The sequence below is a fragment of the Oncorhynchus mykiss genome, chromosome 20, assembly GCF_057628025.1.
Source record: "Oncorhynchus mykiss isolate SJ-2025 chromosome 20, ASM5762802v1, whole genome shotgun sequence".
In the NCBI taxonomy this organism is placed as follows: Eukaryota; Metazoa; Chordata; class Actinopteri; order Salmoniformes; family Salmonidae; genus Oncorhynchus; species Oncorhynchus mykiss.
Genome location: NC_143041.1, coordinates 24033289 through 24050465, shown reverse-complemented (window position 1 = coordinate 24050465; position 17177 = coordinate 24033289). Strand labels below are relative to the sequence as shown.

General features: G+C 42.1%; 1 protein-coding gene across 3 annotated transcripts; it reads left to right on the top strand.

The window, feature by feature from the left end:
- The first annotated feature begins 755 nt into the window (after positions 1-755).
- Positions 756-16827, top strand: LOC110499128 (uncharacterized). Of its 3 annotated transcripts, none has more exons than XM_021576054.3 (7): positions 756-863; positions 1726-1775; positions 2028-2114; positions 10403-10503; positions 10633-10728; positions 10940-11161; positions 11854-16827. In XM_021576054.3, the coding sequence occupies exons 2-7, from the start codon at positions 1752-1754 to the stop codon at positions 13397-13399; spliced, it is 2076 nt and encodes a 691-aa protein (XP_021431729.3). In that variant the 5' UTR covers positions 756-863; positions 1726-1751; the 3' UTR covers positions 13400-16827. The 3 variants fall into 3 exon arrangements, with proteins under 3 accessions (XP_021431729.3, XP_021431728.3, XP_090068784.1); XM_021576053.3 differs by having other exon boundaries at positions 797-1141; XM_090212658.1 differs by having other exon boundaries at positions 802-1141; positions 1349-1775.
- Positions 16828-17177: the final 350 nt, after the last annotated feature.

The window sequence follows — 17177 nt, the reverse complement described above, 5'->3', positions numbered from 1 at the left end:
ACTCGCTGTTGGCTGGGCTCCCCGCTTGTAAGATCAAACCCCTGCAACTTATCCAGAACGCTTCTCTGCTCATTTAGTCACTCTTAAAGAGTTGCCAATCAGCTTAAATGCAGTAGGTTTTTTCATATTGGACATACAGTACATATTGCACCATACATAATTGCAATAAATGATAGGAGTGCACACCAAAAAAAACCCTGTTGACCATTTAGGCTTGAAAAAATAAAGAATGAACACATACATCACATATCTTACATAAATACTTTTGATTATTCTTTGTATGCTAAGTATTATAAAATATATTCATAATTGTGAACATTTTCCATTATTTTCACACTAATTCTTAATTTACAAAGTATACACAACATGACACTTATTCTAAAGGATTCCAAAAATCCATGACTCTTTGAGTCAGACTCTGACAGGCAATATCAGTTAACTGCGTTGTTTCAGGTGCAATGTTTATGGTAATGTAGCAGCAAGCTATTTTCTCCTTTTTAATTTTTTAATTTTAGTTTTTTTTAACTTCAGTTTATTTTAGTAAATACTTTCTTAATACATACTTTTCTTAAATGCATTGTTGGTTAAGGGCTTGTAAGTAAGTATTTCATTGTAAGGTCACTGTAAGGTCTACACGTGTTGCATTCGGCGCATTTGACAAATACATTTTGATTTGATTGAATGCACACTACCGCACAGTAGGTGGCGGCATGCACAAACAAAATGTTCAAACGCCATGATACCGAAGAAGAAAATAAAACACATGTTACCCGGAAGTACTTCGTTATTTTTGCCTGCTTCACACAAAGATAACAAAAATAGAGTTAGTTGATGCTGCGCCGAGTTCCACAGATCTTTGCATGGTAAGGATTTGGTTGGAATTCGCCATAATTGTAGACAGAGTTTTTACTAAAGATACAGATCTGTGGTAGTGCACAGTCTATGTACTTTCTAAGACCTTCGTGACATGACATCATTTGTACAAAAACCTCTGACTCATGAATAGCTCAGCAGAGTTAGATAACGTTTGTTATAGCTGTACTTCTTACAAACTAAATAGCTAATTATTACTAGCTAATTATTTGCGGCTCTTTCAAAACAAGTTTTTAAGAAGACGTGATACCCTGACTACCATTTAGAAGTAAGTAACTAGCCTTGCATTAGTCAATCCAAAACATCATTCATCAGTTTGTTTAACGTTACCCACACATTTGCTAGATAGAGCTAGATTAACTGTTAGTGTCAGAGTGACTTGAATTTTATGAAAATTCGTTTATAGAATGTGGCTACAGTCAAAGACATGCATGTATCAAATCATCATGGATTGCAAAATCCTTTTCTTACACAGAAGTGTGGAGTGATTGGTGGTGGGGGAGTTAAACCTTTTTCCAATGCAGTGTCTGTACTATAAAGAGGAGGGCGTTTATCTTCAGGAGAAAGGGCAAGTGAAGGAATTCATCCCAGTTGTCTCTTCTGTTCCCAACATGGCTAACATCAAAGAGAGAGAGAAGTCAAATACTAACTGCATTTGAGATGTTATCCATGCATACATTGTTCACAACTTCTTTTGGCCCTGAAATGTTGTCCTCCTAAAAGTAGAGGATGAGACACATGAGTACTTTAGTAAGACTTGAGTGGCACAACCTGCGGAAGAGAAGCATTGGCTGAGTCCTTTCCCACTTGCTGAATTGTTTTTAATGATTCTTTGGTTTCTTTGTTTGGCAGATGTCTCCTGTGCAGCCTACATAAGGATGATGAAGAATCACGAAGAAGATGTAAGTTAACATCATTCACTCTTTTACCATGATCCTCTTCTCCGCTGTAGCCTCAGGTTAACAAAGAATTGTTGGATGAAAAAAAAGTATATACAGTAGTGGGACAAGAGCCATCCATGACTTGGAACCACCTACACCATGGTGTATCACTTCCTCATTGCAGTGCTCAAGCTGTTGATTCATCAATTTAGCTAAAGTAAATGCCTGTAGTTCCCTCTGTTAGTGAAACCACTTCTTTGTTTGTCTCTGCAGGAATTTGTTGCAGTGCGGGTCCAAGACCCCCGGGTTCAGAATGAAGGCTCTTGGAACTCGTACGTGGACTTCAAGATATTCCTTCACGTGAGTATCCATTCACCATAAACAAACTTAACAAAGAAGCAGTTGTCTCAATGAGTGTGTAGGGTCCTTAAGCCATATTAGAGCTGTAGAACCCAAGTCTTGGAAAGGGCTAGTTTGAAATTACTTAAGACTCTCATTGTATGCATTTGTCATAGATGAGTCAGGATCAGAAAAAACAAATGACTACTCCCTAGGGCCGGGCGGTATACCATATGTTACAGTATACCGGTATTTATGCACGGGACCTGTCTGGATCTTTACTTTACCTTCTATAACGGTATTTTTATGTTTTTTTAATTTTTCAAATGTGATATGCGGTGTGTAATATCCTTTATAGTTTACACCGCTACTTGAGTCATTCCTTTCTCCATGCAGCTTTCCACACAGACCTAGCCCCGCCCCCTGTCACTCAGAGCGCATTTGTTGTTGCTTGACCAGGATACACTTGCATTCAGTCTCTGCATGGGCAATGCAGCACATGCAACAATGTTGATTACAACGATGTTTCCAGTTAGCTTCTCAATATAAAATCACCAGCGTTATATTATTACACTATTAGCTTGTTTCTGACATCTGCAAACAGCTAGTTTGTCTTTTCTTAGCAAGAAATTGCAGTAGAAAACTAAGTCGTGTTAGCTGCTAATCGATAGTTAGCTGGCCAGCTAATAAATGTACTGAATCAGAGCAAACGTAGCTAGCTAACACAGCCTGATACCAGTACGAGTACTGTAGGCTAAATCAGCATGTTGATTGTGCAACAGTATCTTACAACTCAAAGCGGAATAGGCAAAGCAACAGTATCGTACAACTCAAAGCGGAATAGGCAAAGTATTAACATGTTGGCTACATGAAGAAACATTTCAAGTGTTTTCGTAAATTCAATCTGGAGACAAGTGCCAGAGTGTGTTTTGGGCGTTCATAAATTCAGAGCGTTTCGCTTTCAGAGTGCACACTGGACTCTCGGGCCGAAGAGTAGGGTTGATACGAGTGTTCTGACCTCAACGGCAGTAAAGCACCCAAGCAAACTGGCTATCTTGCTAGCTACTTCCAGACACAAATGAGAGAATCTCACTCTGACCATTTTATTGGCCTCGCAGAGCAGGTTAGGGTGTTCATGTTATCCAGCGCGTTGGTGACTGTAACTTCTGCTGCCGGCCATATTCAACAAGTGTTGAGCGTTCGTAAATTCATCAGTTATTTTGCGCTCTAGCACACTCAGACGAGAATGCTCTGAAATCGGAGTAGCTAGCCAGAGTGAATTTACGAGCGCATCGTAATGTAGCCAACGATTATAGGGTCCCCTAGGAAACACAACATCACTTTGGTTCTTACCCTGTCACAATAACTCCTCCCTGGCATTTTCATTCGTTATGTCAAACACTATTATTTATTCAGTTATAGAATTAGAATAAACATTCTGTTTCCATGATGCTAACAGTTCACCCAAGTGTTTTGCTCTAAATCACAAGTGAAATCACAATTGCAACATTTGGTTTAAAATAAGGCCTTGCTTTTTTGCCAATATCGTGCAACCCTACGTGGCAGTGTGGAAATGCAGGAAATTATTTTAGGTTGAAGTTGAATTGAACAGTATAAAACAATCAGAATGGAGAAAGACTCATTGACATCACTTAGAATGTAAGTGTTGCCAGTAGCTGTGCGTGGGTAAAATCACTGGCAGTCACTTTTGATGCACACATCCAGATGATGATGCTGCGTACCATTTTGCGAAATGACACTGTAGGTGTGATCGAGGAGTTGGAACCACAGAGCTACCGCAAGTCACAAAGAAAACGGTCCACTATTCCAGGTCCATTTCAACTTCAACATCATCAAATCACCTACAATGCATTCGGAAAGTATTCAGACCCCTACCCTTTTTCCACATTTTGTTATGTTACAGCCTTATTCTAAAATTGATGAAATAAAAATGTTCCTCATCAATCTATACACAATACCCCATAATGACAAAGTGAAAACAGGTTTTTAGAAATGTTTGCAAATTGATTTTTTTTAAACGTTAAAAAGTATTCAGACCTTTTGCTATGAGACTTGAAATTGAGCTCAGATGCATCCTGTTTCCATTGATCAGCCTTGAGATGTTTCTACAACTTAATTGGTAATGTGATAAATTCTATTGATTGGACATGATTTGGAAAGGCACACAGCTGTCTATATAAGGTCCCACAGTTGACAGTGCATGTCAGAGCAAAAACCTAGCCATGAGGTCAAAGGAATTGTCTGTTGAGCTCCAAGACATGATTGTGTCGAGGCACAGATCTGGGGAAGGGTACCCAAGGTCCCCAAGAACACAGTGGTCTCCATCATTCTTAAATGGAAGAAGTTTGAAACCACCAAGACTCTTCCTAGAGCTGGCCGCCCAGCCAAACTGAGCAATCGGGGGAGAAGGGCCTTGGTCAGGGAGATGACCAAGAACCCGATGGTCACTCTGACAGAGCTCCAGCGTTCGCCTTTGGAGATGGGAGAACCTTCCAGAAGGACAACCATCTCTGCAGCACTCCACCCACCAATCAGGCCTTTATGGTAGAGTGGCCAGATGGAAGGCACATGACAGCCCGCTTGGAGTTTGCCAAAAGGCACCTAAAAGACTCTCAAACCATGAGAAACAAGATTCTATGGTCTGATGAAACCAAGATTGAACAAGCTTGGTGGTGGCAGCATCATGCTTTTGGGATATTTTTCAGAGGCAGGGACTGGGAGACTAGTCAGGATCGAGGGAAAGATGTAAGAGCAAAGTACAGAGAGATCCTTGATGAAAACCTGCTCCAGAACGATCAGGACCTCGGACTGGTGCAAAGGTTCACCATTCCAACAGGACAACGACCCTAAGCACACAGCCAAGACAACGCAGGAGTGGCTTCGGGACATGTCTCTGAATGTCTTTGAGTGACCCAGCCAGAGCCTGAACTTGAACACGATCAAACATCTCTTGAGAGACCTGAAAATAGCTGTGTAGTGACGCTCCCCATCCAACCTGACAGAGCTTGAGAGGATCTGCAGAGAAGAAGGGGAGAAACTCCCAAAATACAGGTGTGCCAAGCTTGTAGCGTCATACCCAAGAAGACTCCAGGCTGTAATCGCTGCCACAGGTGCTTCAACAAAGTACTGAGTAAAGGGTCTGAATACTTACGTAAATGTGATATTTCAGTTTTTATTTTTTATACGTTTGCAAAAAAAAAGTCTAAACCTGTTTTTGCTTTGTCATTATGGTGTATTGTGTGTAGATTGATTTAAAAAAAAATGAAATACATTTTATAATAAGGCTGTAACGTAAGAATGTGGAAAAAGTGAAGGGGTCTCAATACTTTCTGTTTACACCGTATGCTTAGTCTAATACAGTGAGAACTAAAGATACAAAACACTATTTAGTCCAGTCAACATAAGCTAAATATTATGTGGCTGCCCATTGTTCTGATTCCTGTGTGCGGGTGTGTTCGTGCAAGTAGAAAAAAACATGTTGACTCTACCTACTTGTATAGAAACGCCAATGCCATCCTCCTCTCTTTCATGTTGGCGAAACGGTCTATCACTCTCATACAGTACACGCTTTTATTTCTTGTTGTCCTTGGCTACCTGGCTAAAATGCTTGTTCGGTAGCCGAACTTCCTTTCATGGGCAGCGTTAGATAGTTAACATTAGTCTTCTATATCTAGTTACGTATTGAACTACACTTAATTAATGGTTGGATCAGAATCGCCATTATAATCATTGGCCAGTATATTAAGTAAACACATCCCTATCTCCATCCATGGCTAACTTTAACAAAGGGCCAATTTTTATCCATCGGATGACAACAACATGCAACAATTCAAGTTGTTTCTGTCAATGACGTATGCTCTCAATGCGATTTGATAGGAGTGACGCCATATCCAAACTGGCTTCCCTTGTGTGCCAGGACCATTCACAGTCGAGCTCAATGCTGATTGCCTATTTTATACTTTTTTTATCAAGGGAGGCCAAATGCTTGTGGGCGGCATCAATGTCATACTCTTTTGGACCCAACATCATCAGATTGATGGCCTACACATACAGAGACAAAGGGGCGCTGTTTTTCTCTTTCGGATGCTTTCTCCAGTGAGATGCATTCAGCCTCTGACGATGAATGAAACACAAAGAGACAAGATAAAATAATGTATGTTTTTTTTTTCATTTTTGGGGGGGAAACCTGGCTTCCCTTGGCATCCATGAGTACACGCCACTGCGTGTTGCATAAAATACAGTCAAAAATGTAAAAAAATCCAGTGAATTGACATTTTGACCACATCGCACCGCCCTACTACAGCAAATACACCTAGATGATATCGCTAAAGTTGATGGCAAGTGGTTTGGAATGCTATGTGTCTTCACTCAAACCATGGTACCCTGCTTGGAGGTAAACAACAACATTTGTTGGTATGAATTCTACAATGTTCACGTGTTTTTGTTCATCTCTGCTGTTGACTTTTCTCTCCCCATGATGTTTGACTCATGGTAATGAAGGTCTTGTAGGCTTATACTGGAGGTTTAACAATTGGGCTTCATTCAAATTGCTTGTCAATCTAGCATTTACTTTGTTCTCTATAAACATACAATGGAATCCTGCAGGTGAAGTATCATTCTTAATATGTACCATCGTTGTCCCTTTCTGACATTAGCCTAAGAAAAATGGATTCATATGAATTGCTTGATCGATTCCTCAGGAGGTAATGCAGTAAAATGCTAATTGTATTTGTCACGTGCCGAATACAACCGGTGTAGACCTTACAGTGAAATGCTTACTTAAAAGCTCTTCCTCAATGATGTGGAGTTAAATAAATAAAATAAAAACACACTATAAATTAATATAAATATGTAAGCTATAAGGAGTACCAATACCATATCACTGTGCTCAATATGTTGTAATTGAGATAAATATGGACATCTGGATAGATGATGATGATAATAATAAAAGTAAAAAGTAGCAGTACCGTATATGGTGAGTGCATGTCTGAGTATGTGGATAAAGACCTGTGAGTGTGCATAGAGTCAGTGCAGGTAGTCCAGGTAGCCATTGATTAGCTACTCAACAGTCTTATTGCTTCGGGGTAGAAGCGGTCTCGGCGCCTGTTGGTCCGAGATCTGATGCTCCGATACCCCTTGCCAGATGGTAGCAGAGAGAACAGCCCATGGCTTGGGTGTCTGAAGTTTTTTGGCAATTTTCTGGGCCTTCCTCAGACACCGACTGGTATAAAATTACCTGGATGGTAGGGAGCTCAACACCAGTGATGTTCTGGGGCGTCCACACCATCCTCTGTAGAGCCTTGCGTTTGAGAGCATTGCAGTTGCCATACCAGGCAGTGGTGTAGCCAGTCAAAATGCTATCAATGGTGCAGCTGTAGAACTTCTTCAGGATCTGGGGGCCCGTGTCAAATCTATTCAGCCTCCTGAGGGAGAAGAGGCGCTGTTGTGCCTGCTTCACGACTGTGTGTGTGTGTGTGTGTTTGTGTGTGGACCATATTAAGTCCTCAGTGATGTGGACACAGAGGAGCTTGAAGTTCTTGACCCGCTCCACTACAGCCAGGTGGATGGGGGGCCTACCAGGCTATCTGGGACGTTGATGTGTGCCATGACCAGCTTTTCAAAGGAATTCATGATTACAGATGTGCGCTACGGAGATGAGCCAAGCATGATTACAGCCACTTTGAGCGAAATCAGTCATCCGGAACAGCGGAGGCCCTCATGCTTGGCTTGGTGTTGCATAAAAGGCATTTATAGTGCCTTCAGAAAGTATTGACACCCCAATTAACCCCCTAGAGTCGATGTCCGCACCCCCGTAGAAATGTAATTAGCATAATGGATAAAAAGTTTACGCCAGAGATCAGTTTTTTTGCATTGGATGCATCTCAATTCACCGCATCCACCAATGTCGCATTTCCGCATCTGCTGTGAAAGGTGGCGGAGCTAGAGCGTTGTTTGCCAGACCATGAGATAAACCCCCAAAAATCGGTCTTCTCACAAAATCTTCTGTAGTGTCCAAACAGTTTGGCCTATAAACCCCTCTATGGAAAGAGGAGACTCTCACGAACATGATGGTGTTCTCCGCTTTTCTCTACGACTCCCACAAGCATCTTGGGACTCGTCTGAAGTCGGTTCAGCCGACCTGCCAACTTCAGTCTGTAGAGTTCGAACAGTTTGGGCTAGTGGTTTCCTTCTTCTCCGACAACTGAGTTAGGAAGGACGCCTGTGTCTTTGTAGTGACTGGGTGTATTGATACACCATACAATGTGTAATTAATAACTTTGATCATGCTCAAAGGGATATTCAGTGTCTGCTTTTAAAAAAAATCTACCGATAGGTGATCTGCTATAACCTCCAGCCACATATAGCTAGCTAACAATAAGCTTTAACTTGCAATGGAACAACTTTCTGACAAAATTAGAAACGTATATTATATCTGAATCTGTAGCTAGATTCTTACCCGTATGTATACGTGGATGAAAGCTTCACGGCAGACTGCATCCCCTTTCATTAAATAAGGCTTGCTTGCCGTCAAGTCACTGGTTCACACTTACCGTGTGCAATGCTATAAGAATCCTCATAAGCTTTAACCCCTACCAAAACTCTGACCAAGTTACTTGCCCTAGCAGAGTTGGTTTGGCTGTTTTCATGTTATCCAGAGCGTTGTTGACTGTATTTGTGCTCCTGGCAACAATTTAATTACGTTTTTTTGCCGACGTTTACCAACACCGGCCATTTTCATCCGGTGTTGAGCGTTCGTAAATTCATCAGTTATTCTGCGCTCTGGCACACTTAGACGAGAGTGATCTGAAACAGTTTTTGCAGTGACTTTCTACTGAAATGGATACTTGCATAGTTGAGTCTTTTTGTTAAGTTTTACTACGCAATACATTTTTTATTTATTAAAAGCTGCGTTAGACAGGATTACTTACACAAACTGACCAGCTCAAATAGACAGATATTGCCGACCAATCCAAACTCCACTCTCGGCATGTCCAGACCACTCATTATCTCAGCCAATCATAGGTAGCAGGAAGGTTGCTCCCTTTTTCTGTGACTTAAACAACTAGGCTCGTAATTTAACAATGTTATTCATATTTACAGATGGCATACAAGTCTGTTATTAAGGCACATGAAAGTGCACATGTTCGAGGCATTTCTGCCCAAAAACTATTTTGATTAAAAAAATAATAATAATTTGAAAAGTACTTTCAAATGACTCTCCTGTGAAGTAGTAACCCACGACATACACCTAGTTTCCTGAAACGGGTCACATTTGATCAACAGTCTCACATAGCCATACATACCTTGAAATCACGTTGTTTTTGGAGGTCTAGATCATTTTGTATTAGCCGAAACTGCTAGAATGATCCTCTGGCTTTTTTATTGGATGTTACATTTCAAGAACCCTCCCCCACATGCCGATAGAAGAAGGGGTGCTGCGTGTTATGTTCGTCATTGTTTTCCAACCGTTTAGGACACATTTTGCAGAGTTATTGTGTATGCTAGTTTGCAACATTGTCGAAAATGGAAGAAAACTTGCCCTTTCGCTGCCAACTCTCACTCCCTCTCCCCCCTTTGCGCATGTTGTGAAGGGAGAGATACATTCTGATAAGCACAAGCATACGACAGTCGCACAAGCATACGATAGTCGCACAAGCATACGACAGTCGCACAAGCATACGACAGTCGAACAACATTTCAAAATGTAAAACACCGTTTTTAAAACAATTACTTTTACTGGTGAGAGTCTCAGCTTTCTGAGTGTAAAAAATTATTACAGTATTTACCCTGAACATTGAGGAAATACCACTGCTAAACAGAGGATGTAATTGAGATGATGAAACCTTTTTTGTAGGACATTAAATTGACTGTTAGATGAATTACATGGCTATCCAGCAGCAATATAACATTTGGTGTGTTTTGAGTTCCCCCTCCCTCAAGTGGTGAATTATATAGCCTAGGCCAATATGCCCAAAAAATATGCAGGCAGATCATCTCTAAAGAGCCAAAAATAAATCTGACAATTCTGAGTCTTATTTTGACATGTTGCACATCAAAATATCCATCATGCATTCCCTGAACATGTAAGATAAATAACTTCTTTCATGTGTTACTTGGCCCGGAAATAGTTAGTCTAGAGCCCTTCCACTAATGGAAAGTCAATTTATTGCAATATTACTTTTTGTCCTTATTGCCCAGCTCTCTAGTTTGGGCTTGATGTTTTCACTCCCATTGGCGTTGTCTGTATCCGCAGGATGTAATGGTGCACCATCTCTTTTTACTCACAGACCAACAGCAAGTCCTTCACTGCCAAGACGTCCTGTGTGCGCCGGCGCTACAGTGAGTTTGTCTGGCTCAAGAAGAGGATGCAGAAAAACACTGGCTTGGTGTAAGTCATAGCATTGTCCCCCAATGTGCTTGGCTTAACTGCTTGGTTATAAAATAATTACAAACACCAATGTGAAGTTGTCCTGTTCTGGGAGATATGGGTTATTCTCTGTCCCTGTCTGCCCTATAGACCTGTCCCAGACCTGCCCAGCAAGTCCTTCTTCTCCTTCAGTGGTGAGGACTTCCTGGAGAAGAGGAGGAAAGGCCTGCAGTGCTTCCTGGACAAGTCAGTTCCTCTCCTAAGTTAATAATTAGCAATGACTCCACCATTTCAATTATAGTGCTTGCTTGTTCCCTCTATTTGTCATTGTCACACCTAGAATGAGCACAAAGGAAAAATGGTACCATGACTAGCCGACGATCAAGAGACCACAGCATTGAGCATGGCATTGTTTGTCTTGTCTTTCTTCAAACATACCTTGTTTGTCTTTCTTCAGAGTGTGCAGCATGACAGTGTGTCTGTCAGACAGCCAGCTCCACCTCTTCCTGCAAACCCAACTGCCGGTTGGTCACATCCTAGACTGTGTGCAGGGCCACACCCCCTACACTGTGACAGAGGCCATCCTCACCTATGCCTCGTCCAATCAGGGCTGGGTTCAGGAAGAGGACTTGACCCAGGAGCCTAGTCTCACTCCAGTTCCTTATGAGTCCATGGAGAGGTAAGACTGGAGCAGATCAAACTGTCCACACAGGCACAAATAAGGCGTAGGTTTGAGTTTAAACGCCTGGTGTGCTCCTGAATAGACTTGAGTGTGTTCAATTAACACATTGTTTTAGGCCAGGATTCAATCTGGACCGTGGAAGACCCGCATTGTAGCGTGATGGACATGTAAAGGTCATTTCCAATTGATCCGACATCTTCAGCGTTTACTTTGAACGTTAGGTTATCTTTGCCTATAAATTGTGCAGAGCCAAAAAGGGCCGGTCGGATTGAATTCCAAGTCTTTGCAGATGCATGCAATTCTACGGTAAGAGAATGAGGATGACTTTTAACAATTATCATGGAAAATTGGACAAAAACACATTTACTCTAAGAACAGTGCAGATGAGAAGTTAGGTAATAGAATGACGGCACAAACAGCACAAAGCGTTATTCTGTTTATAAGCTTTGCATCTGCACTGTTCTTGAAGTAAATGTGTCTATAAAAAAATATGTTAAAAGTACTCCTTGTGAATAGTTACATTGTTTTGCTTAACTTTGCAATCATTGGTTTTAGTTTGGCATGCATTTTTAAAGTGAAAAATCTGACTCCGCATCAATCTGTTACCCATACCTGTATTTCAGGTTTTACATGTCAATATAAAGGTTATGTTGAGTAGTGGTACTCTATGGCCTTCTCTTTCCCCACAGCCCTGCCCCTCATCTACCTACCCTGCAATGTCAAGAGCCCCTCAGCCCTGTGAACCTCGCCTCCAGTGAGCCAGAGGGCCTACGGACCGAGAAGTTCCTAGCTGACGCCGATGACATAGACACTGTGGAGACCCTTTCCCCAGAGGTCACCCAGGAGGACCGCAATGTAGTCCAGGCAGACCCCATCCTGGAGATACACAGCCCAGTGGAGACTATCTTTAAGTGGGGCAGCCATGAAGAATCTACTCCAGAGAGGCTCGACCATGAGGCGATGATCCACCACCAAGGTGATTGTCAACTGCAGACACCTGTGGAAGTGCATTGTGAAAAGGACACAGGCTTGGAGGAGGAGTGTGTAGTGGAGGTGACGACTGAGAGGGTCATTTGTGAGGAGAGCCATGCTGACATAACTACAGAGACAATCCCTCCCAAACAGAGTAACCTAGACCCAGATAGCCACGAGGAACTGATCCACCAAGGGGAACGTAAACAGACACCTGAGGAAGAGGCCACAGGCCTGGAGAAGGAGTATGTATCAGAAAAGGACAATACTGACACGACTACAGAGACGATCCCTCCCAAACAGCGTAGCCCAGAGCTAGATATCCACGAGGAAACTCCTGGAGATGCAGATGGAGTTCGAGATGGAGATGGAGTTCTAGAGGACCTTAGCCTTGCGGAGGAAGCTCAAGAAAGCATCAGTCATGAGAAGACAACCTCGGAAGGGGACATCAACAAAGACACAGTAACAGCCATTGAGCTGGACAGCCAAGGGCACATGGATGAGATTAACTCCCACATAGAGATCAGCCTAGAGGAAGAGTGTCATGAGATCACATCAGAAGAGGTGGAACGTGTTGATGACTCAACTCAAAGGATAGAAAGTGGAGATGAGACAACCCAGAAGAAGAAGGCTCCCTTGGACATTCAACAAGTAGATGATCAGCTGGACACAACCCAAGAGGTTGAGATTGATGAGGAAATTAATGGAAAGGATGGGGAGAGTCTTGGGGATGGGGCAACAACATTTGATGGGAGTAGCCATAAGGAGAGCGACAACAAGGATTTTGCCAATAACGACAATGCAATACAAGAGACGAATGGCTACATGGAGACAGCTCCCGAGAAGAAAAATCGCCAAACAGACTGCACAGAGGCAGAAAAGGCCTTCAACAACTCAGACTCTGTAATTCTCGAAACTAACCGAGGTCCCTCACATGATGAAATCACACCTGAGGTATCCAATGCTCAGGGGACCAATGATGTCAAATTCAGAGAGGACAGGGATATTTTGTACATGGTCAACAGTTGCTCAGCAAAAACCCTAGAGAATGAATCTTCAGAGCTAGTGGGTGATGGAGTTGAGCTAAAGGACATGAGAATCCAAGAAAGCAGTCATCTGGAGTCTGAGGGCCACTGTACAGAGCAGAACATCTCATTAGCCCAGGAGGGTAATACTGAGGCCTCAGAAGTGAGCCAGGAATGGGAGGCCCATGGGTTCACTGTTGCTACAAACCAGACTGTGAGCCCAGAGATGGAGCCCTAGATATTAGGCTGCTGCATGCACTCTGAACCTGAACAATGGATAGTGGGATGTCTTCTGCCAAAGACAGAACCAGTCTCTCACTCACCCTGCACGCCTATTCTCACACTCCAGCTGAGCTCTGCTTCGCTTGCGTTGATGAACTTCCTCTGTTGGGCAGCAGAGAGTGCTCAAAGTCACAGTAATACTTGAGTCTATGGGTGAGAACTTCCCCAAGCTGACAAGTCCAGTGTATCACGCTTCGTATTTGGTCATTGACTTTCCTCAAGTCTGTCACTTTCATGTGTTCCTCTGTATACTCTGTGAACTTGTGCCTATAAGGGAATTAGTCCATTTAACTCAACCGGCTGTGGTGCCCCAATGGCATTAATGTGACAATTATTTTATTACCCATATGCCGTAACACTGTATGCTTGACTATGAGGGGCAAACGTGTCCCAACCTGCCCCAAGTCCCTCTGATGCATGTGCCCATCTGAACACCTGCCTTGATGAAGCAAAATGCCCTTCAACTGAACAGCAGCAAAACCGAGGCCCTGCTTGTTGGCACCCACTGTCAGGTCCAGCACTTACCAATAACACACCTCACCATAGCAGGACAGAACACGCCTCTCTCCCCCTCAGTTTCCAGTCTGGGTGTTAAAGCTTGATTCCTCCCTGACCTTTGACAGCCACGTCAAACAACCGCGTAAAGCGCCATTCCATCTCCTCACGGCTGAACTACCTCGACACACTCTTCATCGGGAACCCAGGCAGGAGTCTCCAGAAGCTCCAGTACATCCTGAACAGAGCTGCCAGGATCCTAATGAGAGTGCGGAAACGCCATCACATCAACCCCATCGCGGCATCTCTCTGCACTGGCTCCCCATCTCATTACAGATTGAATTCAAAACCCTCCTGCGGACATTCCCGTGTGTTCTTGGCAATGCCCCTCCTTTATCTAAAAATAACTACTCTCCCTCCATAACCCCACCTGCACCCTTAGGACAAGCGACTCCACGCCCCCAGGACCAAGCTCAGCTTCTTGGGAGATCAGCCTTTCAGCTCGACCGCCCCCAGCCTCTGGAATGCCCTCCCGGACCACCTGAAAGGCATCACAGACTCTGGGCTCCTTTAAAATGGGCCTAAAGACCTTTCTCTTTAGGAAGGCTTTTAAATCCAATGTTATTTGTCACATGCTTCGTTAACAACAAGTGTAGACTGACAGTGAAATTCTTACTTTTCCAACAATGCAAAGTTAGATAAAGAAAGCTGGGCTTGTCCTTGTCCCTTGTAGCGTCAACTGTGTTCTTTGTGTCAGTTGCCTGGTCTAGTTGTCCCAAAAAACGTTATTTGTTTTTACATTTATTTTATGCACTTAGATTATTCTGTATAATGAAAAGTGCTTTACAAATGTAATTTATTATTATTATGTGATCCATAACTGTCGCAGGGAAGTCGTGATTACGAATTTGGAGTCCGTGAAAAGTTGTCTTGCAATCAACTTTGACTGTGTTTTATTAATAACTTCCAGCAAAAAGTGTCATCCTGCATGCATTCCCTTTGCTGATGTGGGCGATTTCTTGGTTCAGCTTGAATAAACAGGGATGAGGGTCGTTCCACCTCAAAAAGCACAAGTAAGAGGATTTTGACACCCACCTTCTCAGATTGTGTTGTAATAGTTTCTGTAGTTAGAAACAGATAAGATTAGCGTTCCTGAAACATTATTTTGTTGAAATATAATTTAATATCTGAGAAATTAAAGGCCCAATGCAGTCACGTTTATCTCGGTATCAAATATTTTCTGGGTAGCAATTAAGTACCTTACTGTGATTGTTTTAAGAGCCATTTCTCAAGCAAGAATTTGGAGAGTGGTCCCAGTGGGGAGCGGAAAACTGAAAACTAGCTGTTATTGGCAGAGATGTTTGGAACTCTTTCTTATTGGTCTATTAACTTAATTACCGCCTGGTGACGTCACCAAGCAGACCTAAACTCCATCCCAGGCAGAAATTTCAGGTCGTCTTTTCAAACAGCTTACACTAAAAGGCCATTATCATTTTCCGTGTTCTTCCAACCTCATAGTGTATTATTCTAACCTCATATATTTGACTGCACTGGGACTCTAATTGATTGCACCCAAATTGGCCATTTTAATTTATTGGATTTATATAATTGTCAATAAATGTAGTACCTAACATCCAATTTGGACCATAATTCCTCCTAACAATGAGTAAGACACGAGGAATCCAATAAAATTATCAAAAGCCTCCCACGGACCTAGCCTTGCAACGTCGCCAGATCCCGCGAGCTTACATTAAACGTTGTATGGATATGTATGTTCACTGTAAGCTCCCCCCCCCCCCACACACACACACACACAACAAGTAGTGTTCCAAGCTGCAGCTCCATACTGCTTGTCAGACATAACTGATACTGGTTGTTGGGGTGGGAGGTGTGTGGGGGTTCCATTGGTGGCTTTTTACCACTTTAATGGATTCTTCATGTCTTGCATAATGGGAGGAAGAAGTTTGGTTCAAATTGGATGTTGTACTATATTTGTTGAATATGATGTGAATCCTAAAAATGTTAAGGGCCAATTTAGGTGCCAACAATTATCTTACATTGTCAGATCAAATTAAATGTCAACGAAATAATGTTGAAGTAATGCTAATCTTATCTATTTCTAATGTTCTGAAATAGTTTCTGTAAATCTGAGATGGTGGGTGTCATGGCTTGCCATGTTAGCCAATTGAGCCGAAGGCTGCATGGACACTAGCTTTACTAAGCTCTCTGTCCTCGGGGTTAGTTACAGTATAGGTATAGTAAACGGTACTCAACACTGGTATCTTTGTAAATTGTCAACATGTTACACCAATGCAGTCAGAGCGAACATATGCTTTTAGTGTCTTCCCAGGGATGCTTCATTATTTTATTTCAAGACGACCTGTTTGTATTTTTCAACACTGAGAAAAGGGACCATTTATTATTTATGTTTTGTGTGGGTAGACAACTACATTTAGATATAATTGGTCATGATACTTGTAGTGCATTTGAAATTATGACAGGATCACTGTTCTACTGGGTATGTGAAACATGATGTGGGGTGGACTACTAGAGGAAGCATAGAGTGCAGATTTAACTATAGCCAACCTTCTGTTAGACCACATTGTCTGGTAACATTTCTGGTATCATGCTTCCCTATATTCTTTCATCAGGCTATGTTTGTTCCCATATTCTGCATTTTAACAGGTGCATTAGTTATTTTAAGTGGTAGATGGTTCCCGGACACATGGTTTTAGATTTTCAATGTTATGTATTTTAGACACATGGATTTACATGGGCAATATTATACCAATCATCTAAAATAGTCAACAACAAACTAGGAATGCACCTATTGACAATGTTTTATTTTTAATATCATTTTAACTGGAAATAAAATGATAGTCCCCCCCACACCTGGACTTTGCATCCATGAGTATTTTAATGCATGACATTTAGACATTTGTCAGACTTGCACAGTCAAGCAAGTTCATATGTGACATTTTTATATCTAACAGAAAATATATATTTTTAAAGCGCAACAATCAAAACAATGATTTAACATTATGAATTATCATGTATTTCAATGAAACAAGATGGTGGCACAATCCTGACCCCTTGTGGCTTACACATTTCATGTCAGCATCAAAAAACAAGCACTTTTGCCTTCATTCAGACACAAGGCTGTTGGATGCACAAGTTGGTATGCATTGCAGTGTAGTAGTACTCGAGACCGGTCTAGAGACCACATATTGAGTCTCAGT